A 26,746-nucleotide genomic window follows, 5' to 3' on the forward strand; every position below is an offset into this window, starting at 1 on the left:
CTACAGCGGCACAATCTCTGCTTTCTGATCATCGCTGATTCTTCTATGTGAACGCAGAAAGCAAGCAAGGTCTGGTTCCGTCATCGGATGGTTGTGCTCGTCGATGAAATCCTTCACATACCACTGCTCTGTGTTCGGATCCTGTGCAATCACAAGTTGAGCACGGCATCCACAACGAGTGATATTCCACGGCCTCCGCTTCTTAATCTCCCTCCTCACCTCCTTCTCTGCGCGGAAACCTTCACAGCTGCAAACAAACTTCCGAAGGGTCCCCTCATTGTGGCCGTTGTCCCACTCGCAGTATTCCTTTCTCACACTAAATCCTTTCTCATAAGCGTAGTTGTTATAAAACTCAAATCCGTCGTCCTCACTGCCAAACATCTTCATAACAATTTCACTGTACTCCAGCAAAGAATCATCATCCGACATTTCCTCCTGAAAAATGAAGCTTTCATTAGGATGCACAGGTTTTCATTATTGAAATTCACTTTGCACTTGAAGTTTCAAATTTCAGCAGCCTGCCATGTTCTAAAACAGCAGCCTATGTTTATATACATTTAGAAACTTGGAACCAGCCAAGGTGTAACAGAAACAAGCTCCACCAAGGTGTAACAAAAACCAGCCAAGGTGCATGAGCAGTGACCTATTATATCCAAAAATAATACAAGACAACCTCAACAAAAGGGAAAGATAATCACATAACTAAAACATCAATAGGCAGCCAGACCCCAGAGTAGCGATCCCTATAGTAGGCAGCATAAGCCACGGAAGGGGTGCATCGGCTTTCCCCCTCTTGCTAGCTCCAAGTACCAGACAGCTCACGAGAGATCAAGGCACGGCAGCACATATCTGCAGTTGTGCACAAGCTGCCGGCAATGTGCTCGATCAAACCCCAGGCCTTCAGCATCTTCACCGCCAGGCTCTGGTCATTACTAGGCGCAATCAACTAGAAATTGAGTAGAGTAATAGTACTAGAGTGCATGGGCATGCATGCTGGTCTATGCAAGCCCTGGATAATAGAAGTGATATGCGACATTTACATGCAACTGAATTTCTAGAAATAATGAACCATGAAATGTTGTCACAGACAATAGCGATATCTACATGTTGCGTACTCCGAACGAATTTTCTATCCAACCATAGTTGAGAATGGTTTCATCCAACTCTTCTTCCTAACTGAAGCATAACGCCGATATGCACCGTGCATGATTATAACCCTGAGCAGCTGAGCAAATCTCCAGCCAATGGGTGAAAACAGACTCCTATTTTGTCATGCGAAAGAACAGGGTGTGGTAAGGCAATTACTAAAACTAACAACGATTAACAAGAGGAAAAACGAGTGGACTAAAAATAGCTTCTTGGCCAGACAGCGTTCATCCAAGGAAAAAGAGAAGTTGTCTCATTCCCAAATTTTTACCATCCACAGAGAAAGGAGCGCGTGGCAAGAAACCAAGTGCGAGAAAAATTAAAGAGAGAAACGAGAAAGGGAATATTACCTTTGAGGCCTCTTGCTGTTCTTCGTTTGCATGCAGGGATCGGCACGAGGGTGCTCGCCCACTCTCGCGTCGATCCGGCAATTCCATGGGGCTGTTGAGCTCCGCTAACAGATGTTGTTGCAAGAACATCCTGAGCTGCAACCTACTCAGATGTGCGTGCTACTGCTCGTGGATCCGCTCTGTCTGCGGCAGGAGAACGAGCAAGGCCACGCAAGAGGCATCGGACACAAATAGGAAAACGAAGAGAAAGTGGGTCCGCGGCTTTAGTGGTGGGGCGGTGCGAGAAGCAGAGGAACCGTTAACAACAGAGGCAAAGAAGAGGAAGAATACGACGATGATCCCCGAGCAAGAGAAGTGCAAGTGGACAAAGAAGATATAGAGGAAAAAGAAGAGGAAGAATGAACAAAACGGATTGGCAACCCTAGTCAAGGAAATTTCGCTCTCAAGTAAGAATCCAGCCTTTCTTTTTTTTTTCTCCCCTTGGAATTTCTGCTCTGCATGTCATATATAAAAGGTATAAGATGATAGTAAGCTGATAACTATAGTCTTTTAAACCATTTCTTGAAAACAGCAAAGTTGCAAAAAGACAAATCAATATTTTCCACCAATTATTGAAACACAAAAGTTGCAGAAGAAAAATCAATGCATGGTAACAACACTTAAGCATTGGGTTGGAAATTTTTGAGGAGTTACCGATATCATACAACAAAAGTTCCATCATGCATGTCACAATCATTGCTTAAAAGATTGGAAAATTTGTTCAGAAAAATATATAGATACCAATTAGCATGTCCATGAAAGTCTGTTTGCTCATTGCCTTATTCTTGAACTTAATTTCACCCTAAAATTTGTTATTATTCCCAGGATAAAAAATTGTGATTAGTATGATGAAAACAGATCAATAAGGCTATATTCGATGACAAAGGACATATTTCAGACTCTCAACAGCTTTTTTTTACATGCAGACAGTCCCAAGCACAGGGCAGCAGCAGGGGAGATACTACGGATCGGCAACCATAACATTCCTAGTAGGGTGTTTACATTCCGTGAACTGGTCGATGCCACCGATTCTTTGAGCCCAGAAAACTTGCTGGGTGAAGGCGGCTTTGGAAGGGTGTACAAAGGATGCATTCCAGACACTACGAAAGTAAATAAGCATTTCTTATCCAAATTCACCGTTCTACATTCCATTAAACTAAGACATGAAGAAACACTTGTGAATATTACCATAACTTGTTTATGTTAAATATGCCCATGTCTAGGTCATAGCAGTTAAGCAGCTTGACAAAGAAGGGTTGCAAGGAAACCGTGAGTTCCTTGTCGAGGTACTGATGCTTAGCCTACTGCATCATCCAAACCTAGTTACCTTGGATGGGTACAGGCTGTGCCGGTCCTGAGTTTTTCTAGGCCTAGGTCGAGAACTAATATAGAGGCCTATAGTCCACTCTCTACAAATATTTATATATATTTCTATTTATACATATAGTCTCCCAAATACATATCAATTTAGAAGATAATATTCGATGCACTAAAAAACATATATCGAACATCAACCGAACGGTGCTTATGGATGTGATCCTCTCTGTTCTCTGCCGTGGGGCGATCCCGTGATGATTGATGGACTGATGCGGCTGCGAACTGGATCACGGATGAGGATGATAGAAATTGGGATCGAATAGGCCCTAAGAATTGTTGATCTGCTCGATTACCTTCACGTTGACGAGTTCACGAGTCGCCAAACTCTGAATGGAAACTGGAAAGTGTCGAAGGCAAAGCCTTCCTAGACCTGCGCTTGCTATATTGGGCTACAGCCTATAGAAGCCCACGTACGTTACACTGCTTATACAACGTATAAACTAATGGCCTATACTAATACTAGTACTAATCTACTATATGGGTTGAGGCCCACCTAAATCTGAGGCCTAGGTCGGTGGCACACCCTGCCCACCCCCAGGACCGGCCCTACAAAGAACTCGGGTCTCTATCGACTCATCCTCAGTGTATCGACCCAGGTACGAGGTGCGCATTCATTGCATCGAACCAGCCTCGACCCCAGTGGCGGACCTAGTGGGTGGTCAGGGTGGTCCACCGACCACCCTGTGGGCCACCCGTCGATCGAGACGCAATGAAGCTTCTTTTAATTTCAGCTGGTGCAAGTTGCAGTAGATATCGTGCAGCGTGTCGTCGTGCAATGCCAGTGTGTGAGCTGACTGCTGACGAGTGGTTGGTTGCATGGCAAGTGTGTGTCTGTGTGAGCTGACGAGTGCCAGTGTTGCCAGTGTTCCAGTGTGTGAGCTGACGAGTGCCAAGGTGCATGCACTGATGCACGGCGCGGAAGTAACCGGGTGACAGGCCGACAGGGTGGTCGGTAAACGTCGTCTCACGCCAGTCGCCATCAAACAACAACGCTCGGTCGTGGACTCGTGGCTCGGGGCAACCATACATCATGACGTCTGCTCGGTCACGGGGGCCCATGGACTACGGATCGGGCCACATCCGGCCCAAGCACGCGCTGGACCAGGCCTCGTCTACGACGTGACGGACGTGTCATACTCGTACCAGGACTTCCAGGTTTCTTCGCGTGCGCTAGCGACGGCTCCCAGCTCGACCGCTCGGTGCCGTGCGCCCGTGCCCAGAGCGCCCTGCCGCCACCCTACCAGCAGAGCAGATCATCGCCCGTCGCTTTGCCTGGCCTGGCCGCCCTGGACTGCCGCCATCGCCTGCAAGACTGATCACCTAGTCCTTCCTCAGTTCCTCAGGTGATACTCCCCGTCCATCCCCGTTCTTCCTCAGTTCCAGGTTTCTTCCGATCGTTAGTTTTGATAATTGACGAGTGTTTTTTTTCAGAACTCTTGAGTCTTGAATTATGAAAAGAAACGGAGACATTCGATCCCTTTTTCAGAAAGTAGCAAAGAAGGCGGCTGCTATTGACCCACCTCCGGATGAAAATATTGTGGAAGAGCAGAATCAAGAAGAAGATAGAGTACAAGTTGAAGAAAATTGCAGATCATTTGCCCTCGCCCCCGCTAGCATCACTGCCACCGCTTCGCATCAAGCCGCCGGCGTATGACATCAATCGCCTACCATATGATCAGGTGAAAGGCTGCCTATTGAAGATTATCCTGTTAATGATCAAGATGCAATCCGTAGAGCATATATTACTAAAGGTGCTTGCAAACCTTATATACATGATTTTCCATACCGAAACATTGGAGGCGTACCTCGTCGATTCAGTATACAATGGTTGTATAATTATGAGTGGCTTAAATATAGTGTCAAGAAGGATTCTGCATTTTGCTTCATATGCTACTTGTTCAAGAAGGGCAGTGGGTCAAAACTTTTATTGTTGATGGATGGAATAATTGGAATATAGGAAACACAGCACTTCTCAAACATTCTGGTTCTAGGGCACATAAAGCAGCTCAAGAGAGGTACATTGATTTTATGAATCCCAAGGTAGCAATTGATTATAACATTGACAAGTGGAGTGAGGAGGAGCTTCGTCTTTACAAGAAAAGATTGACATATTCACCTAGATGTATCAAGTTTCTTTTGCATCAAGGATTGGCATTCCGTGGACATGATGAAAGTGAAGAGTCTAGCAACAGAGGCAACTTCATTGAACTTTTAAAGTTTCTTGCAGGAAATAGTGAAGAAGTGAACAAGTATGTCTTGAACAATGCACCAGGTAATTGCACTTTGACTAGCCCAAAGATACAAAAGCAAATTATTCACTGTTGTGCCATAGAAACTAGAAAGAAAATAATTGAGGAACTTGGTGATGAGCCCTATGCAGTTTTAGCTAATGAGTCTAGTGATATATCACATAAAGAACAACTAGCTCTTTGCTTGCGTTATGTTGATAAACTTGGAAGGCCATGTGAGCACTTTATTGGAGTTGTTCATGTAGATGATACTACCTCTTTGTCACTTAAGAAAACAATTGAAGTAGTAATGGATTGAGTATGCAGCAGATTAGAGGTCAAGGTTATGATGGGGCTAGCAATATGAAAGGAGATATTAAAGGGCTCAAAACTTTAATCATGCAAGAATCACCTTCCGCTTATTATATTCATTGCTTTGCACATCAACTCCAACTAGTTCTTGTTGCTGTTGCCTACTGACTGCAAGACTTTTTTGATCAAGTATCTATCTTGTTGAACATTGTTGGGGTTTCTTGCAAGCGTCATGATATGCTTCGAAATGCTAGGCTTGAGAATGTTAAGAAAGCACTAGAGTGTGGTGACCTTGAATCAGGGAGTGGATTAAATCAAGAGATGGGTTTGCCTAGGCTTGGTGACACTCGGTGGGGCTCTCATTACAAAACTATATGTAGCATCATCACTATATATTCCTCAATTCATGATGTGCTCATTGAACTTGGTGCTGATAATGCATATAAGGAAGATTGGACAAAGATACATTTTGTGCTTGGAGCATTTGAAACCTTTGAGTTTGTTTTCTTTGTGCACTTAATGTATGTTATTCTTGGATATACAAATGAGTTATCCGAGTGCTTGCTAGAGAAGGGATCAAGATATTCTTAATGCAATCTCACTTGTTAATGTGGCAAAGAGCAGAATGCAGGAGTTGAGGTCTAATGGTTGGGATAATTTTCTTCAGAAGGTCACTTCTTTTTGTGTTAAACATGGTGTTGAAGTTCCTGCTATGGATGGTGCTTATGTGCCTTATGGAAAATCAGCACGGTATGCTCGTGCCCGAAACCAAACAAATGATGACCATTTCCGAAGAGAAGTATACATTGGTGTCATTGATCAAATTAGTCAAGAGCTTGATAATCGGTTTGATGAGATCAATATGGAGCTACTCTCTTGTATGTCAGCCTTCAGTCCTTCCAACTCCTTTGCTTCTTTTGATGCACGGAAGGTACGTAGATTGGCTGAATTTTATCCTAAGGACTTCTCCAACAATGATTTGTTAAAACTGGAATTGCAACTTGATAATTATATTAATGACATGCGACAAGATGCTATCTTCCAAGGGCTAGACAACATTGTTGATCTCTCAGTTAAGCTTGTTGAAACAAAGAGGCACAAAGTGTATGATATGGTGTACTTGCTTCTCAAATTGATATTGCTTTTACCAGTGGCAACTGCGAGTGTTGAAAGGGTATTTTCTGCATTGGTTATAGTGAAAACAAAGTCAAGGAATAAGATAGGTGATACTGTTTTGGATGATTGTCTAGTCACATTTATTGAGCGGGATATTTTCTTCCAAGTTAATGAAGATGATATAATGGAGACATTCATGTCATTGAGAAAGCGGCGGATAAACAAGTAATATTGTAAGTCTCCTATTGTTATATTTCGAAGTATTTGTATTTCATTTGAACAATTTATATTAAGATTTGACATCGTTTTACCGAATTATAATATGGTTTTACCGAATTATAAATAGTTTACCGAATTGTATAAGAATTTTTTTTTGCGGCGCATACCCTATGCAAAAATCCTGGGTCCGCCACTGCTCGACCCCCACACTGCTGATGCTCTTATATTCGGGAACGGAGGAAGATATCCTCACTTTCTAATTAAGAAATCAAACGTGTCTTTAGTTTTAACCAAAAATATACAACAAACTATGAATATTTATGGTGTATAATACTCCCTCCGTTATCTTTCGTTGGGCGTACGGCGTTTTTTTTCCTTCATTTTTTGACAATACGTTGGGCATGGGTACCTTCCGAGGAACCCGCCGGTCGACGCATGCTTACTTAGTGCAACCAAATCCCGTGCATGTATATATGCGAAGGGAAACCAAGCGGACAGCTAGCGCATGCTTAATTAGTGTAGCCAATTGTGATGCAGGCATGCGTATCTGGGATTCTACCTCTTGCGCCTTAGAAAAAAGATAATGGATGGAGTAAGCTAAGTATCGTTAGCTAGATTAATTGTTGAATATATATTTATAATAAACTAATACAAATGCTGTCAGTATTTATTTTTTTTTTGTAAGTTTGATCAGTACGAAATCCAAAACACAAACACTTGTTTCGAGACGGATCGGGGTGAATACGTGTCTCGGGACCGGGTTGGCTCTTGCCTGCAGTGGCAATAATCATGTTAGGCTGTGTTTAGTGGGGTGAAATTTGGGAATTTGGTTATCGTAGAACTTTCGTTTTTATTTGGTAATTAGTGTTTAATTATGGACTAATTAGGCTCAAAACGTTCGTCTCGTGATTTCCAACCAAACTGTGCAATTAGTTTTTTTTTGTCTACATTTAATACTCCATACACATATTGTAAGATTCGATGTGACGACTACTGTAACACTTCTTGGGCAAAATTTTTTGGAACTAAACATGAGCTTAGCGGCCTGCCCTTTCCATAGTCACAGTGCTCTGGCTGCAGCGTGGCAGATGCAACGCGCAACCACCGAATCATCATGCAGAGATAGCAGCCGCCCGTCGATCGCGATCGCGTCGTCACAGCACAGTCGGTGCACGCGCGCCCACCTGATCTGATCGAGTTCCCTGGCTGGCTGGCTCCACGTACGTCTACTCTCTACATACTCTCCCTCATGCGCGCTATAAATGGAACTCGTGGGGCGCCAGGCGAGAGAGTGTCCCGGCCCGGCCAGCAGCAGCTGGAGAAGCGACGACGACGACGACGACTTGGCAATAATGGCAGTCGTCTCAGTCTCTGACGACGCCCTGTCTCAGGGGGCGTGCCCATACGCCGTGCTGCCGATTCGTCCGCCGGGCACTGCTCGTGGCGGCGGCGGCGCTGGTCGTCGTCGTCGTCGCCCATGGAGACGGAGCTACAGCTACGACGACGGCGGCGGCAGCTGGTGGCGCCGGCGCCGGCGCCGCTACCGCGGACGACCGGCAGCCGAAGTTCCCGGCCATCTTCATGTTCGGCGACTCCATCGTCGACCCCGGCAACAACAACAACCGGTTCACGGAGGCGAAGGCCAACTTCCCGCCGTACGGGCAGGACTTCCCCGGCGGCGTCGCCACCGGGAGGTTCTCCAATGGCTTGGTCCCTGGGGACCTCTTAGGTACGTGCGTGGAGTACTCCTATAATGTTGCCGGTGGAGTACTCCTATAATGTTGCCGACATGCTACCCGGCCTGTTTAGATTTCAATGCTACTCCCATCCGTACTTCGGAGGTACGGTTCTCAAATCAAGAGATTAATTACAAAGTCTAGTAAAGGCCTTGTTTAGATCACCTCCAAATTTAAGTTTTTTCACTCTCTCTTCATCACATTAATTTTTGGACGTATACATGAAGCATTAAATATAGATAAAAAAATAACTAATTGCACAGTTTGGTTGTAAATCACGAGACGAATCTTTTGAACCTAGTTAGTCCATGATCGGACAAAGTTTGTCAAATACAAACGAAATGCGCTACAGTGTCCAGATTATAAAAATTTGCAATCTAAACGAGGCCAAAGATCTGGAGGTGGGTTCAATGCTAGCGTGGAGGAGAGAAAGAGGAGTGAGTTCATAGCTGACTTAGATAGAACTATTTTTTTTTGACAGACAAGTGGATCGTATATGTCAGCCAATTATTATTCCGGTGAGCTGATGGATAACAGTAAGCGTCTATAAAATCAGTAGAGGTCTATATTATCAGCCTTTTTTTTTTCTCTCCTCTCACAAAGCACTGTTCAAATAGCTAAACAGTGATATAACTGAGCCGGTCCAAACCATACCAAAGGGGCATATATATATATATATATATATATATATATATATATATATATATATATATATATATATATATATATATATATATATATATATGAGCGACAAGGTGTAGAATACTATTCTACACCAAGCTGTTATACTGAACAAAATTCAGTACTGTTCAGTAGTCGCGTTTCAGTATTATTTAGTATTTCGGGATACTGGGTGTAGTACTGACGGATACTGAACGTGGTTCAGTATTACATGGTATTTTTTCTGGTCAGTTTTGGTTTGCGGTGTAGAATAATATTCTACATGTAGAATCGCACTGCCGTGCACACACGAATGAAACTGTGTTGCATACCGAACGGAACTGAATTTTGTTCAGTATACCTCGTCGCATATATATATATATATATATATATATATATATATATATATATATATATATATATATATATATATGAAACTGTGCTGCATTCAGGTACATTTATTTATGGCACAAGCACGCACGTCGGTACATTCAAATTAATTTGTGTACTTGTACTACTCCCTCTCTTCATTTTTATGATACATAGTTTTCTGACTTTGTCTCAGTTCCAGTTTTGAAAAATAATTAGTTCCATAACACTCGAGATATTCCATTCCTTTCAAATTATAGTCGTCGTTCACTATAAATTTAATCTGTTCTAACTTAAAATACTTCCTTTTACTATGTTTTTAAAAAAATATATATCAACGCCTACATATTCAAAGAAAAGCTCTATAAAAAGTTATTTTATAAAGAATAACAAACTAATCTAATATTCTAGATGTTTGTGCATATTTATATAAACCTAGGTAAAGTTACAAAGATTTGACTTAGAACAAAGTCAAAGTAAACTATAACTTGAAACAGGGAGTACAATTAGGGATTTAGAAACATGTTTACAAAGTTGGTGTGCCAAAATACCACCTTAACAAGTTTAGAAACCGCAATCAATTTATTTAAAACTAAATGTTCGAACAGTACATGAGTGACATATAAGGAAAATTGGATAAAGATCCTTGTTCTTTAATAGTGCTATACTCATCACCAGTAGTAGTACTGCAACGTTGGGCGAAACATCTAATGCATGCAATTGTTTCTGAACAGCTTCCAAGTTGGGTATTAAGGAGCTGCTGCCTCCTTTCCTTGGTTCTGATCTAGAACTGAAGGACCTACTCACTGGTGTGGTGTTTGCCTGTGGTGGCAGTGGCTATGATCCGCTCACATCCAAGCTCGCGGTAATTTATTTATATATATGTTTATATTTTTGTTTTTATTTCCGAATCAAGAAGCTATATCAATATTGAAGTTGTTATATATCTTTATTGTTTCTAAGAATAAAATTAATTGTTACGTAAGCTGAGACCTGCAAATTAATGCAGACAACCTTGTCGAGTGACGATCAACTCGAACTATTTCAAGACTACAAGCAGAAGCTAACGACTTTGGTTGGAGAGAAGGAAATGACACGAGTTATCTCACAAGGCGTCTTCTTTACAGTCATGGGGTCAAATGACATTGTAAATAATTATTTCACTCTACCTATAAGACGCCACGAATATGATCTTCCTTCGTACGTGGACTTTCTTGTCTCCTCGGCGATTAACTTCACAAAGGTAATTATTGCTAATTCTAACCTTTCTGATCATTTCTCTATATTTTCTATCACCTTTTTTATATTCACAAAAGTCTTCTCTCATTCCTAAATTCTCTACAATAATTTAAATACATTTTGTTGCTCCCTAAATTATGCAAATATATTTTCTATCTTTTGTTAAGATGTTGAGACAGATTCAACTAAAGCAAACAAGATGTATTTTTTCTTCTAGAGTTAAATGCGCTAGAAATATATTACCTTATGTGGTGGTTTCAGTTAGGTCTGTCAACTAATTTTTGGGTCCATCAATAAACCTTTTAAGTTGTGTCACCTAGGTTCATACTAATGTTGAAGTGGCATACTAATCCTGATGAATTGGGGCCATCGCTACCCTGGTGATGTTCAGACCTTGATATGATGTCAATGTCACACTCGTCCATCGCGCCGCCTTTCACATTGTGCCACCACTGTGAGATCTTGGATGCAACGAGCACCATGCTAGCATCACATGGGCGTGGTCCTCACCCTCCTTGCCATCTTCTCCCTCTTGACGGCATCAAGCATGGCGACACCCTTGTGACATGCTACTCACATCTTCTCTCTCTTCATCCTTTTCTCCATAATCTTGTTTCTAGTTGTAATGGAGACAAGTCAGTAGGGGGGGGGGGGGGGGGAGCACCCACGACCCCCTGGATCCACCACTACATCATCATTGTTTAGGTCCTCCCAAAGTCTGTTGACCGCTCATCTTTGTGATCGCAAAGGTTCTTGAGCGGCAGCCGGTCGATGGGTCAGCCCACAACCTACTTTGATGAAATGCCACATCATCATGAGAAGCCCATATAGTGGAGGTATGGACATGTACCTAGGTCACACAACTTCAAAAGATTATTGACCCAAAAATCAATAAGAGTTGATGGTCTAATTAGAACCCTCACACAAATTAACAGAGCTTCGGGGGATTTAACACTTCTCGATGATAGCTTTATGGTAATAGATGTGACATCGTATTGTTTTCTCCTTGTGAGGTGAAACTTTCCTTGTGTGTAGCAAAGGGTTGTTGTGGTTACTAATTTAGCTAGTTTGCTTGGGCCGGGCAGCACCATCTATCCCCAAGGTCTCTATAGAAATCATAAGTCCCATGACGCGTCCTACTTGACATGGCAACCTTGCACGCTATCATCAACCAAATAGGCCTTGTATAAAGAGTACTGGAAATACATCATGTTTAATTGCTCTCTTCTTTTGTATAGACTCTGAATGATATGGGAGCTAAGAACATTGGATTTCTTGGTGTCCCACCATTGGGATGTTGTCCTTCACAAATAACACTTGGAGGAAGCCCATCACGCCAATGCGAACCATCAAGGAATCAAGCGTCACAGTTATATAATTCTAGAGTTTCAAAGGAAATAGAGCGATTGAATGCAGAACGAAGTGCTTCTGGATCAAAGATTGTTTATTTTGACATATACTACAACTTACTTGATCTTATTCAGAATCCAGCTTCATACGGTAAGTCTTATATTTTCTTTGCTACTACAACCCAATAATATTGATGCGTTGATATTGTAAGCTTACTAAACCAACCTTCATATCAGCATAGGCCACATCTACTTGCAAGATATGAAAACTAATTTAATTCTATGTAGTATTTGGTATTCTATACATCTTCTTTCTCAAGAGGTTTTAGTTATTGTTGGGATAACCACACTAACATAGCTTGTTAGTTAGCAGAAGCACTAATTTCACCACAATATGAAATCAGCCTAAGATCAACACCTATTCACTAAAGAAAATATATGCATCACACATATAAATGGGGGAAATGGAAGTAGTCATAACAGATTCCAACTAGTTATTATCACATCAACCTCAGTTGCAACTGGTAGCAAGTGGTCACAATCGGCACCAACAGCAATCAAAACTAATTGCACCAGGACACTCCAACAGCAGTTGCAACTAGTTGCAGCCACACCTCATCTCAATAGCGAGACACCAGATTTAACATAGAAAACCTCCAAATCAGGGTAAAAAACATGGGACCAAGCCAGCCAAATCTTCTTCCACTATCTGCTTGTGGGATTACAACAAATTCATCTCTAGATAGCACTAGAGGCAACCATACATCAAGATTTACATATCTTGACAACAATAATAAGATTTGAGGCTGCTATTAGGGTGAAGAAAGAGCTCACAAAATAATGGTGGAATGCAAACTAGAGGTACCAAGGATGTGGATATTCAGCTTCACAACCTTGAGGACGAACCCTTCTTGGTCTATTGCTAGATCTCTCTAATCTCCCTCTTTTTCTTCTTTCGTGGAGGCTCTCTGGTGCTTGAAGGAGCGTAGCTGAACAACTGTTTTCTCATCCCTTCTATTGCAAGCCAAGTTACAAATACTAGATGCACGTAAGATTGGTCCACTTTCTTGAACTACACCGATGATGTGTGACCCTGCTCAATAGGAGCAATTACTCTCCTCAATGCCCACTCATGACGAGGATTTTCCAACATTTAGTTGGCGTGTTCTCGTCAGATCAAGTACAATAATAGTCTTATAGCCAAGCTAGTCAACATTTTTGCATATGTGAAGGAGAGAAGAAAGCTCGGCTCTCATGCAAGCAACAAGATAAGCACACGAGCCTATACAATGGTAGGCCTAGATATCAAGTGAATGTGAAGATGATTACGAAAGAGAAGATGTGACATTGATAAAAGCAACAATAAAAAAAAGTTTTTATAGACAAATAGAGAAAACTATTGTATAGCTTGACTGTTACAACTTGACTTACACTCAAATACTTAGCTCTATTTCTGAGCTCGCTCTTACGATCATTTCTACGCTACTAAAGAATGAGCCACATTTTTACAGGTTTCAAGGATGTCAGCGAAGGTTGCTGCGGTAGCACAGTGTTAAATGCCGCCATATTCATTGCATATCACAGTGCATGTCCAAATGCAATCGATTATATTTTCTGGGACGGCTTCCATCCTACTGAGAAGGCCTACAACATTGTAGTGGATAAGCTCATTCAGCTTCTAGGTACCTGATGCTGTGAAGAAATTGTTGTTGCACACTCTATAATAGTTTTAATGCTCCCATAGAACAACCTGACCAGTGACCATGGATTCCACATTGCAATGTCATTTGCCAAATGTACGAAACATATATATACTGTGTGTTAATTTGTATTTTTAGCTCAAAATCCTTAATTACAATGGTGATGTACAGTAATCACCACATATCTGTAACTAGATGTCAATTATAATAAGAACGCCTCTATATTTATAGAACCGTCCTGTGGGGGAGTACCTAATATAAAAAGTTGTACCATTACCATTTGTGTGCCAGCAGAAATTTCATTGTTGATCGAACACCGCGATAATTTAATGTACTAAAACCGTTTCCAAATTATAGTTTTTTTTTTACTTTTTTACCCCTAGTTTAACCACTCGTCTTATTCAAAAATTTATGCTAAATATTCACTTCTTTTGTTGTGGCTTGCTTTATTAACAAAAACTCTTCAAGAATGACTTAAATTTGACTATAGTTTGCACAAATTTTTTGAATTAGACGAGCTGGTCAAACTTAAGGGTAAAAAAAAAAGTCAAACGAATTATAATTTAGAACGGAGGGAGTACCTCTTTTGCTACCCTGTTGGTAAAAACGTGAGAAATCAACCTTCGTTGGGCCCTGTTTGGAAATCATCCTTCGTTAGACCCTGTTTGGATTCATCTTACACCTAATAAGTTCCCAAGGTAATCATCCACCTCCCTCCCTACGGCAGAACGACACTTCGGACTGCAGACCGGATCGAAAAAAAAACTAACACCATCCGGTTAAAAAAAAATCTACAAAAATAGACTGGACTCACCTCCCCTGCCTCTTCTCCAGCCTGCCCCACCGCCGCACCGGGCCGGCCCTCCTGACAACGCTCGTTCCAGTTCCATGCTCTGCGTTCCTTTGTAGGTTGAAGGAGGAAAAGGAATTAGAAACTTTTGCCAGGGTTCCAGATGCAAAATTCCGGCAGAACTTCCAAAATGCATAGAAAATCACCGAAAAATCATAAAATAGAAAATCAAGTTGTGTTGAACTCCTCTTGAGTAGTTATATGCAGTACATATATAATATGACATTGACATAGTTTAATATGGCATTGACATAGTTTAATTGATTTAATTTAGATTTTTAGTGTTTAATTCATAATTGCAGTTTGTGTAGTCCAAATGCTACAAAATTTTGGTGGTAAGCTACCCACTGCATGGTTGATTCTATAGTAAAAATTTCAAGTTCTTTGGATGCAGTATGACTAAGTTCTTCATTAAACTTAGTTTATCATTGAGTTGTAAGACATTGAAGGTCTCTATGAATTATTTTTTACAAATGGTTACTGGTGATGGGAGTTTGCGGCGTGCGCGTGCCATGCGTTTTCCGGGATGAAGAAAGTGGCTGCAGCAACTGCAAGGACTACGCAACTGCTGGTGCTTGTCGTGGTCAAATCTGTTGCCCTAGGCATGTACAAATAACACATGACCCCACTGCAAGGACTTTGTCGTAATCAAATCTGTCGCCGTAGACGTGTAAAAAAATAATGACCCCGGTGCAACGCACGTACATTTATCTAGTATTGGTAATAGATAGCAACTATATATAAAAAATTAGAAAGATTTACTTCAAATAGGCCTTTTACTAAGTCCCTCTTTAAAACATATAGGACTATTAAAATTCAAAAAATAGGGAAAACATAGGATCGAAATGCCTATACAATTGAAATTCTATAAGAATCATGTTTAACATTTCATCATCTGGTAAGAGCCACTCGATAACGAAGGGGTACTCCTCGTATAGAGCCGCCGCCACCGCCTAGTAGCCTGTTTGGTTGGCTGGTTCGTTTCGTTGCTGGTTCGTGAAGGAGTACTGCTGGATGGTTTGTGTGAGAGAAAAATACTGTTCCGGTTGGAAAATTTATGATCGTTTACGACAAGCCACAGCCAAACGAATAGGCTGTAGGTATAGCCGTCGCCACCCCTCCTCGCTCCGCCGCCGTCGTACATAGGGCCCCTCTCCTTCTTCCTCTCCGGTGCGTCTGCCAGGGACAAGAAGAAGAGGGGACCCATCCTTTTTTTCCAGTAGTTTTTCTATCTAGTTGATTAGGGTTTAGTGTGGCAGAACCGTCTAATCTAATGCCTCCCAGGAGTGCTTGTCTTCCATTAGACACTAAGCACCCAAATGAGAATACTAAATTACTCGGTTCCGTCGGGCACACCCCAGGGGAGAACCTCAAAATCTATATTTTTGCCATCAGGATCACAAATGAAAGAATAAAGCTTACATCATTCTGAACCATTTCTTACATCACTTTTAATACAATATCAGAGTATAATATTGATTAATATAATAGCAGAATGAAATCATATTATCAGAGTTATGAATAATTTATTGTAACAACGAAATATAAACATGTGATCAGAATTACAGCGGAAATGAATATCTAATCATGACATGATGAAGTATGGATAAATAAACTACAACAATAGGTTATGAACTTTCATTTATAAAAACAGTGGGTGAGAGTTATAAATAACAACTACGATCGCAGCATAAAGGAATCCTCTCTGAGCCCACCAGGAGGAATCCGCATACACAAGTGTCAGCTCTAGCATCCACCTGTCACCTGCAACAGGAGGAATAAAACCCTGAGTACTCAATTATACTCAGCAAGACTTACCCGAAAGGAGGAAAGAAAAGACTCCAACGATATGCAAGGCTATCTGGCTTGTGGGTTTATTGCATTTGTAGGAAGCATTACTAAGCGTGTATCCTTATATTCGATTTTTATTAATAGCCGCATTGGTTCATTAACTAACCATTCTATGTAAGCACCTGTGCTGCTTTTCAAGCAGGTGGTAAGCAATCAGATTTCCTTTGTCCATCTTCCATCTTTCATCTTTTATCTTTTAGTTCTTACTACGATGCTAAACCGTAGACAAGCCATACCGGATCGCTCGTCGATTCATGAATCAATGCCCCTAGCTGGGTACCCTGAAAACACATGCCCCGCTTGTACCCAAGGCACAAGCAGGACCAACCCATCACTCTCTAGTCCCGGGTGTCTAGGTCCCCATCCAAACTAGGACTCCAAGCTCCCGCCCCTGAGTCCTAGACTCAGTGCGGTGCAAGGACCTCCTCCACCAAAATAAAACCCTAACAGTCGGTCCGGAAAGAGCCAGATCCGCGACAAGAGAGCAACAAGTCTTCCAAGCGCCCATACATAAGTATGTGCTCGGGATAATAAGTCTGTGACCTGCCTAGAGTGTTATGCAATGAACGGTCCTTAATCGACCAGATAGGGAAAACAGTGTAACCAAGCTATGCCCCACGTCCTATGGCGACACAACTTCTTACATCCACCAATACCCAAACTCCTATCCCTGTCCGGTCATCATTTTCCTTTCCACCATTTATATTTTTCAAGTGATAATAGTCCAATAATATATTTCCTATCTCTCGCGAGTGACAGCCATCACTCGACTTCTACCGGAGTCCTGTAGCATAGCAGTCTACACTGATCCTGTCATACTAGTAAGACCCATAGAATAAAGATATGTGTATGCAGGTGGGTTTCATTCAACTCCTTAAAACTTAGTGTACAAATATAATTTAAACTGCATAAAGTAGAGGGTTATGCAACGGGGCTTGCCTGGGTAAGATATATTAAAAAGTTAGTAGCTGCATCTTTAGATCATCCACCATCAGCTGAAAAATAAGCCCATTGCATCATCTCCTGGAGAGAATACCATCACACCATCTTCGGAGTCCCAATCATCCTTCAATTGATCCGTCGATCCATCATCGTACCTATATGATATGCAATGCGATGCAATGCAAAGACATAATTAATCGACTGCAATCGTGACTCGTAAATACGACATACGCCTCTCGAGTTAACGGGCTAGTTCTAACGACGACCATACTTAAACTACATATATACGTTGTCGGATAAGGCGTTATTTTCCAACAATTATTTTAGTTATATAAACCAACAGTGTTTTTTATTCGCAAAAGGACATTATATATCTAGCAACTAATTATTCTGGAGCTACAAAAATTACAGCGAGCCACTAATATTGCTAGAAACCTACTATAAAGATTTTTAGATTAAGCAATATGACCAATTGATCACAACCATTCCTACAAGTTTATATTTTTATAATATTAAATATCTTAAATTAATTCTATAGCTCCCAAAATTTTATCACACTATGTGAACAAACTATACTATCAGGTAGATCACGATTTTAGGAACTCAACAAAACTGTTTTGGTATTTTTATGATTTTTCTATGATTCACTACGAATTTTACCGGTTTATTTCTGAGACTAAATTAACACATACTTTTAGAAAATTAAAAGGGCAACGGCCACCAACCCGGCCCACAGCGCGCGGCAAAAGCACGATGGCCCAGGCAGAGGAGCGCGGCCCAGGCGGGGCATGGCGTGCGCGGTCCAGGCGCAGCGGCAAGCGGCCCAAGCCAGCCCAAGCGGTGCGCATGGCTGGCGGAGACGGCGCGTGCGTGACCCAGCAGAAGCCGGCGGCCCAAGACCGGCCCAAGCACGCGGCAAGCCTAGGCGGGCGTGCAAGTGGCCCACTAGTCGGCCCACGTGGCCAGGGCAGCCCAGGCGGGCGACCACAAGCCGGCCCAGCGTGGGCAGGTGCTCAGCACATTTGCGAAATGGCCCTCGTTCTTACTCGAAACTAAAGCACAGTCCAGCTGGTACTATTCATTTGAGTCGCGTATTTCGCACTAAGAACCTTGTATAAACTTTCGGTTTGGATTCATACCGTTTGACCTCCTCTTCTTCACTCTCCAAAGCAGAGCACCGGCAGGGGAGCTCCGGCCGGTGCCCACTTCTGGCCGGGAAGACACGGCGGCGGTGGGACGGCGTGGGGAAGGCGCACTAGGCGCGGAAGGGGGTGGCTCGTCGGCGAGGCTAGCTGCGCGGTGGTGCGGCACGACAACGACGACGAAGTCGCCAGGGAGGAGCTGCGCGCTCGGCGCGGGCGGGGTGAGGCGCTGCGGCTGCAGAGCTCGGCCGACGGCGAGCGCGAGCTGGAGGTGGAGCGGTCCAGTGCGGGGACCGGTGTGCGGGCGCACTCGCGCTAGCACACGGACGGTGGTGCAGCAGACAGCGGACGGGTCGCGTCCGGTCGAGCGCCGCGGCATGGGCTCGGTGACACGCGTGGCAACAGCGGGGTGCCACGGGGCAAAGCAGCCCAGGCGCGCGCTGCAGACACGGGGCAGCAGTCCCGAGCGACCGAGGGGCGCTCGCGCGCGCTCACGCGCGGTAGCCTAGTAGCGGCGCTACAGCGGCCAACAGCGAGGCGATGGTGCGGGGCAACGCGGCTGCGGTGGTGGTGGGCTCGGGCTCACGACGAACGGCCGGGGCGAACCGGCGAGGCATTGGGCGCTTCCGAGCATGGTATGGAGATGGAGACGCGCGCGGCACTATTGAGCTGTGGCGCGTAGAGGCAGCGAGGGCGCGTCGGGGTCGGCGGCATGAGGAGCAGGCCAAGTCGACGCGGGCGTGAGGCGCGTGGCCACAGCGGGGAGCTGCGGCAGTGGCGCAGGGGCGCAGCGTGGCTCGGCAGATAGAGGCAGAGATCGTGATAGCGAGCTGGGAGGATGAGCTGGAACAGGAAGCACCGGTGGCATGGACACTGGGGTGCCGAGCGGTCGGAGGCGAGGAAGAAAAAGGGCCTATTGCCGCTGTGAAGCTCGGCTGCTGGTGTTCTAACATATCGAGAGGAAAGCAGCACGTGTTCAGCCAACTTCCAATACGAATGGCAGTGCAGAGATAATAAGGAGACAGACAATTAAAGGCAGCTGCAGCAAGCTTGGATGCCCGGCCTGCATGCCTGGCAGAGGGAGCAGTGGCGCAGCGACAAAACAAAGACAGATAGAGACACGACAGACAGAGACACTGATTGAAAGAAAGACAGAGGAATAGTGGAAAGGAGACAACAACGACCAGCAGGCAGAAAGACAGAGCGAGGAGCAGTCGGTCAACTTATACAGTCAATCACTACCAGTATCACTGAGTACGTTTGGTCTTTCTTCTGATTCTTTGTTTTAGAGTTATCGTCGCAACGTATATTTACCTATATATATATATATCTATTTATTAATGGATTTTATTTTATTTATAAAAGTTGCTTTTTATGCTTAATCAATTAAACAAGCTGTTCGCTATTTATTTGCTAGAATCGTTATTGGACACTTCTAAATATTTCTATGCACTACGTAATTTAACTTGAGCGTTGATTTGAGTTCACGAAACTAAGTCGCACGGGATTCGCTTATCGCCTCAAGTACGTTTTATCTCAAAAACCTTAGAAACTCGTTTAAAAAATTTTACTTAGACCTAAATCGCGGTGCTAAGTAAGCTCGTAACACTAGGGGTGTTACATTTAGTCCAATAAATCTTTTAGCGAAATCAGATGATTTTTGGTCAGGATCATATGTCATACGATGACTTCGGTGATTGTGACGACCAGATCGCCATCGTAGGCGTTGATTTCATTTGCAGGCGGCCAATTTGTGGCCTTTATCTATAAGGGGAGGGGTGCTTCTGGGAGCCCTCTATGGTCGCGGAGAGGAATTCAAGGTCTCCAGGTGATGATTCTGTAGCCTATGTCGTAACCGACGATGCAACCTGTCGATATTCTTTCAGCAATTTAGATGCGTTTCGGACTGGTTCCAAAGCTTTAGATATTGCGGCATGTCTAATGTTTTGGGGTTGGTCGTTGGATTCGGCATAAAGACTTCACTTTGGCTCCAGCGTTCGAGGGAAGCCATTGGGGAAGAAAATGATGGGAGAATCTGGATATAATATTATGCATTTTTATTTTAGATTTTTTTCATGTATAATTTAGGGATGTACTGTGCCAAAATTTAATATAAGCCCCACTTCCCTTCGAAAAAAAGAAATTCTATAAGAATCTAGAATGCAAGAAACTGACAACAGCAAGATCGTATAGGATTCCTAAGACACAAAGGAAAAGAAAACACGCTTATTTTGTTCCAAAATTCCTATCCAAAATTGGTTCTGACCTACGGGCGGCAGCAAGTGTTTAGTGGGCCTTGTTAGTGTGTGTAGCTGGGCTGTGCAAGTCGCTGGCAAAAATAATAGCACACTGGTATGGGCCCCTAAAATTTTTTTATCTATCATGAGGTAACAAAGAACCGATTGAGGTTTTTATAGGAAGAAAACTGCCGATTGGAAAGATGGCAGCAGCACACGAGACCGAACGAGGAAACGTGTGTCAGCGATGGAACCATTTGGATCAACATCAGGTCGTTTGTTGGGTCCTTGAAAGGAGGTGGTAACATTATTATGTTTCTATTCTGATTAGATGTTGCACCGCTTCTTTGAGAATCATCTTGTTGGTTGGCATGATGTTCTCCCGTGTAGCTTTTGCTCTATATGATTAATAGATGTGACAATAGTTAAGAATGGTAATAACCAATGCAATATTCAATGGAAGAAAAGGTGGACCGCATTGGTACCTTGTTGATCTTGGCAAAACATCGTTGGTTGCATTCGTCGTTGTGTCAAGATTGTCTTGCAAGTAATGGGATCTTTTTGGTTCGGCAAAGATAACCCTTGTTGGATAGCCTGTCTTGCTCGTTTAAACAAGGGAGAAAGATTATCAGAGGGAGAATTTTGATTTCTCGTTGAGTTCGGTTAGATATTCTTGTCCTGTCCATGGGCACGATGGAGATGAGATATATACTTGTTGGTTTGGTTAGCATTGATACGGTGTTTTCGTGGAATCTCAAGAAGCGTTATAGATATTTTATTCACCAACTATGGACATCTTTTTTTTTTCTTTTGCCCAACTGTTGACGTTGGAATGGCCGTACCTGATTTTTTTTATTAATATAGATTAATTAATAGGAACGTGATGGATACTGATGATCGGTAGGCCTCATGTCATATTTTAGATATTCTTTTAACCAAATGTAAACGTCGGTAGGAGTGACCATTTCCTGAATAATAAGATTTGGACTACTCCCTCCATACTGGTAATTCAAGTCGTTTTGCACAGACTTGGGTTAAACATTGGGAATATAAATCATGAATAATTTTTAAGTTGTTGAGTTTAAAATATGAAAACCATATGAATAGATTTGTCTTGAAAAACATGAGTTTGGAGTATGTTTTATCTATAATGGCAGCAATGGATAATTTTCTAGGAAAAGAAAATAGATCCAATGGTTTGTGAATGGTCAGAGTCTTTTGATTTGATGGGGGAGGGGGGTTGTTTCTAATTAACGTGAAAATTTCTAGTATTTATCTTTTTTTTTCCTAGTGCGTCTGGTGTGGATTTCCGAGGATGTTGCGTCTAATTATTACTCCCTCCATCTCCGAATATAAGACACGATTTGACTTATGCGGTCTTCAAGAATATATTTTGACCTATAATTTCTCTTACAATATATAATTAATAGGAATAAAAGTTTGATTATTAGAAAATATTTCTAAATACAAATCTAATGTAACTAATTTTATAATATAAACTTTTGATATAATTGGGTTAATTATTAGTCGAAGATAATAAAGTTTGAATTTTAAAATACGTTCATGCCTATGGACGGAGGGAGTAAAACCTAACAAGTAGGCCGGAAGAAGTGGCAAACAATAATCATGTTAGCGGCCTGCCCTTTTCCCATATCACAGGCTCACAGCAACTAATTCTTCCTCTTCGATGGCGTCGTCACAGTCGGTGCACGTCTGCTCTCATGCGCGCTGCTATAAATAAAAACTCGTGGGGCGCCAGGCGCGAGTGTCCCGGCCCGGCCGGCCAGCAGCTGGAGAAGCGACGACGACCTGGCAATAATGGCGGCGACTCAGCAGTCTCTGACGCCCTGTCTCTGCAGGGGGAATGCCCATCCGCCGTGGGGCCGATTCGTCCGGGCACTCCTCGTGGCCACGGCGGCGGCGCTGGTGGTCGTCGTCGTCCATGCAGACGGAGCTACGACGACGACGGCAGCAGCTGGTGGCTCCGCCGCCGCTACGGACGACCACCAGCGGCCGAAGATCCCGGCCATCTTCGTGTTCGGCGACTCCATCGTCGACCCCGGCAACACCAACAACCGGTTGACGGCGGCCAAGGCCAACTTCCCGCCGTACGGGCAGGACTTCCCCGGCGGCGTCGCCACCGAGAGGTTCTCCAATGGCTTGGTCCCTGGGGACCTCTTTGGTACGTGCGTGAGGTTGCCGACCTGCTACCCTACCCTGTTTAGATTTAAAAATGCTGTATATCCGTACATATATGGAGTATATTTATTTATTTATTTATAGAAATTTTTTACAATAATTGGGGGAAAATTCGATGGATGACATCGACCGAGAGCGGCCAATCCGACGGCAACAAAGGTAGGAGGCAACGGGAGGCAATGGGACGGAGGCAACTGGAGACGATTGCTGTGTCTATGATCGGTGGGCCATATGTGCAAAAATCGCCTTCCATTGCCTCCGCAAATGTGGGGATTAGGACTGAGCGGTAATTCCATTCTCGTAGTTTTTTTTTGATAAAGGGTAAAACGGTAACTCTATAAATGCAAAAATAATGTTTTGAGTAATATAGTTAGGAGGGATAATACAATTAGTATAGTTAGTTAAATGAATATGTCATTTACTTCTTCTAGGGTTCCACCGCCGCCGTCTTGCGAGCCGCTGCCACCGCCGATGGGAGGAGGCTGGGCGCAGGGCAACGGGCCACCCCTACCCCTCGTTCCTCCTCGCCGTCATCCGCTCGGGCGTCGCCCTCCTCCTTGCCGTACTCCGCTCGGGCGCCGCCCTCGGCGTTCGTCCATGGTGGAGCAAGAGGAGGTAGGAGAGGATGGGGGCCATGAAACCTAGATCCAAGCGCGCCATGAGGAGGAGGCGCCGGTGCCGACAACGACGCTAGTGCTAGGCGTGCTACACACGACCAGGGGCAGGTTTGACACCGCCGCGGTGCTATCTGCGATGGGCAGGTTCGGCGTCACGCGCCTCGCGCTGGCGCTGCCAGCGCTGCTGGCCATCGTGCGCACCGCCGAGGAAGCGGACGCGGGCGCTGCCGCCCACGTGGCCACGCTCTTGGCGGTGAACTACGGCGGCGCGCCCCTCGCGGACTGACCTCATTGCGCGCTTCTCGCGCACTTTACCCAGCGTATGCGTTACCCAGGTTGGTTTCTCGCTGCTGCAAGTTCATGTCTTTTCATTCTTGGTTCAGAGAATATCGTAACTACTAGAGTAGTTCATACAAATCACTTGCAATTGTGTGTTCATCATAGCATACAGTGCTTGTTTCCAATTGGCAAAAGGGGTATGATCTTACAGGATTGATGGTTTTCGTATACTAGGTTAGAAACTGTCAAGTATGCTCTCTTTAGTTAGTGAATTATTTATTGACAAATCTCATTTGCAGATATGAGCTTGAATTAAATGTTCTTGGACTTAGGTTTTTAGTTTGACACAGCCATCATGTGTAATTTTGAGTTTTGTGAAAAGAAGTATGAAGAGCTACTGATACAACTATAGTTCTGTCAGCCGGTTCAACTTTGACTTTCATAGTTTGTAGAATTTCTGGTGGCTTGGTTGGAGCATTTATAACATTGGGCAGGATTGACATGTCATTCAACACATTAGTGCGAGAGAGGAACGCTATGCTTCCTACAATTTCATCAAAGGTAATTTATATAGTGAAAAAACACTTGCTTTGATTTGGAATTTGCTGCTCATACTTTGTGCTCAACATTCAATGTAGATATTCAGCTCAGACCGAATTGTAAATTTATGCCATTCCATATTGACCCCTTGGGTTGTCTGATCTTTTTTTAATGGCTAAAATTAGTTTCAAGAATGTGAAGGGTTGGATCACTCTGGAACTTGTATCTTATAGACTTCTAGTCTAGAATAAGATAAGAAGTGCCTGTACAATCGAGTGAAATATTCTTCTCTTATATAGTGCAATCAATCAGTAGCTAATAAAGGCTTGGGCACTACTTGGAGATAATAATTATACTTATGACCTCATCTTCGCAGGATTGGATTGACATAGATTTTGGAATTGCTGAAGGTGTTGATTTCATCGCCGTATCATTTGTCAAGTCTGCTGAAGTAATTAATCATTTGAAGAGTTACATTTCTGCACGGAGCCGTGGAAGGTAAGTAGGATTATGTTTTGAAAGTTGTCACCTCGTCACATGCACAATTCACATGTAGGATGTAGCTGGGTTTAATAGTAACATATTGATTATCCTTTTTTCCAAAACAGAAAGGTAGTGCTTTACTAGTCATGAGCTTGGTTCTGGATGATAACTTGATAAGTATCGGTGCATGTATTTAACGAATTCTTGAGTTTGTGTACATTAGTGTGGTTAGTGTGGAATCTGCCTTTTTTTGTTTTAAATGGTTTGGTTGATAATTTGCATACTAGCAGTTTGGTTGTGGACACTGAAAGCTGTAGCAGGTCTATATGCCCTGGTTTAAATGTGCCGAGTGACCATCACACTTAATGGCTTAGAAGTTAGATACCATACACGTGATGTTTTAATTTCATTTACAAGTTATTACTTGGTTGTCTAAATTGTAATTGTTTCATTGTTTGTCCCAGTGATATAGGCGTCATTGCAAAAATTGAGAGCATTGATGCTCTGAAGAACCTAGAGGAGATTATCCGTGCATCAGATGGAATAATGGTAGCCAGAGGGGACTTGGGGCACAAATCCCCCTGGAACAGGTCCCTTCCATACAGAAGAGAATAGTTAGAATGTGCAGACAGCTCAACAAGCCAGTCATTGTTGCTTCTCAGCTTCTGGAATCAATGATCGAGTATCCTACACCTACTAGGGCTGAGGTTGCTGATGTTTCTGAGGCAGTCCGCCAGCGTGCAGATGCTCTCATGCTTTCTGGTGACTCAGCCATGGGGAGGTATCCAGATAAGGCTCTCAGCGTGCTTAGGAGTGTTAGCCTGAAGATTGAAAGGTGGTGGAGAGAGGAGAAGTGCCACGAGGCGCTGGAGCTTCAAGATGTCTTGTCTTCATTCTCTGATAAGATATCAGAGCAAATATGCAATTCAGCAGCCAAAATGGGTATACACTGCACTACACCACTATCCACTGTAATTTTGTTATAAAAGCATATAAGTAACTACTGCATTTTAGTGCATGCTATTTGTGCTTCTGACTCTGAGATTAACCTTGAAGCTAGTTTGTGTCTCATATATTCAGAACTAGTTCAGATACTTTGCATCCTGCCTTGTGCATAGTGGCTGCATCTACATAAACATTTGAACTGATCGTGGATATGTGCGACTGCATGTCGACTTATTTAAACTGATCTTACTAATCTTGTTTCTTTAGGATTGCAACATCTCTGTTGATATTTGATTTGTGCTGACAGCACTGCCTGACTGTCTCTTGCTACTACAGGGGTTGGAAAGTGATGAGGCAGAAGATGTGAAGTAGTTGATCTACGCTTTTCACGACTCGAGAGATGACTACAAAGATAGCGAACGTTAGAGCTCCAAGATGCTTATGTTATCCTTTAATTAGCAACGACTTCTGAACTTGTGTTATCTCTATGTATACTATGTTAGGTTATCCTTGAATTGAGGTCAGGAATCAAAACGCTTATGTAAAAGTCATTTTTGTTGCTAATTTCTATTTGGGAAGCTAAGGATGATGACCTGGCATTGTTGTGAACAGCTCATATGGCGTATCAAAAGCAAATATTTCCTGATATTGCCAGTATTGCAAATATTTCCTGTTATTGCCAGTATCGCCGCAGTGGCCTGGCGTCAATTTAGATGGCTCGCATCAATTTCAATTTCATGGCTCGCGTCAATTTCAAAGCACCAATGGTCTAGTTTACCCTATCAACTTCACTCTAGAACCGATCAGTGACTCATGCAGAC

The 26,746-nt window shown here is 43.2% G+C and overlaps 4 protein-coding genes, 1 long non-coding RNA gene and 2 pseudogenes across 5 annotated transcripts; 6 read left to right on the forward strand and 1 right to left on the reverse strand.

Annotated features, from left to right (window-relative positions):
- On the reverse strand, window positions 1-429 carry LOC136548007 (protein FAR1-RELATED SEQUENCE 5-like). The gene has a single exon (XM_066539670.1). The coding sequence runs from the start codon at window positions 427-429 to the stop codon at window positions 1-3; it is 429 nt and encodes a 142-aa protein (XP_066395767.1).
- A 1,074-nt stretch (window positions 430-1,503) lies between these two features.
- Window positions 1,504-3,439, forward strand: LOC136550885 (uncharacterized). The gene is made up of 3 exons (XR_010782386.1): window positions 1,504-1,942; window positions 2,462-2,643; window positions 2,759-3,439. It is a non-coding gene; the product is annotated as an uncharacterized lncRNA (long non-coding RNA).
- Window positions 3,440-4,438: 999 nt separating this feature from the next.
- LOC136548008 (uncharacterized) lies at window positions 4,439-5,459 on the forward strand. Its single transcript, XM_066539671.1, has 2 exons — window positions 4,439-4,591; window positions 4,770-5,459. The coding sequence occupies exons 1-2, from the start codon at window positions 4,439-4,441 to the stop codon at window positions 5,457-5,459; spliced, it is 843 nt and encodes a 280-aa protein (XP_066395768.1).
- A 618-nt stretch (window positions 5,460-6,077) lies between these two features.
- Window positions 6,078-6,797, forward strand: LOC136548009 (uncharacterized). The gene has a single exon (XM_066539672.1). It carries the CDS (start codon window positions 6,078-6,080, stop codon window positions 6,795-6,797), a length of 720 nt encoding a protein of 239 aa, XP_066395769.1.
- A 1,237-nt stretch (window positions 6,798-8,034) lies between these two features.
- On the forward strand, window positions 8,035-14,061 carry LOC136550883 (GDSL esterase/lipase At3g14820-like; annotated as a pseudogene).
- An 8,619-nt stretch (window positions 14,062-22,680) lies between these two features.
- LOC136548010 (GDSL esterase/lipase EXL1-like) lies at window positions 22,681-23,706 on the forward strand. The gene is made up of 2 exons (XM_066539673.1): window positions 22,681-23,057; window positions 23,493-23,706. The coding sequence occupies exons 1-2, from the start codon at window positions 22,681-22,683 to the stop codon at window positions 23,704-23,706; spliced, it is 591 nt and encodes a 196-aa protein (XP_066395770.1).
- Window positions 23,707-23,814: 108 nt separating this feature from the next.
- On the forward strand, window positions 23,815-26,397 carry LOC136548011 (pyruvate kinase isozyme A, chloroplastic-like; annotated as a pseudogene).
- The last annotated feature ends 349 nt before the right edge of the window (window positions 26,398-26,746 follow it).

This window comes from Miscanthus floridulus, chromosome 4, assembly GCF_019320115.1.
Source record: "Miscanthus floridulus cultivar M001 chromosome 4, ASM1932011v1, whole genome shotgun sequence".
In the NCBI taxonomy this organism is placed as follows: domain Eukaryota; kingdom Viridiplantae; phylum Streptophyta; class Magnoliopsida; order Poales; family Poaceae; genus Miscanthus; species Miscanthus floridulus.

Coding starts and splice junctions, on each gene's coding strand:
- LOC136548007 (XM_066539670.1), bottom strand. CDS start 429: ATGTCGGATGATGATTCTTTGCTGGAGTACAGTGAAATTGTTATGAAG.
- LOC136548008 (XM_066539671.1), top strand. CDS start 4,439: ATGAAAATATTGTGGAAGAGCAGAATCAAGAAGAAGATAGAGTACAAG. Junction 4,592..4,769: donor ATCGCCTACCATATGATCAG/GTGAAAGGCTGC, acceptor GCTTAAATATAG/TGTCAAGAAGGATTCTGCAT.
- LOC136548009 (XM_066539672.1), top strand. CDS start 6,078: ATGCAGGAGTTGAGGTCTAATGGTTGGGATAATTTTCTTCAGAAGGTC.
- LOC136548010 (XM_066539673.1), top strand. CDS start 22,681: ATGGCGGCGACTCAGCAGTCTCTGACGCCCTGTCTCTGCAGGGGGAAT. Junction 23,058..23,492: donor CTCTTTGGTACGTGCGTGAG/GTTGCCGACCTG, acceptor TACTTCTTCTAG/GGTTCCACCGCCGCCGTCTT.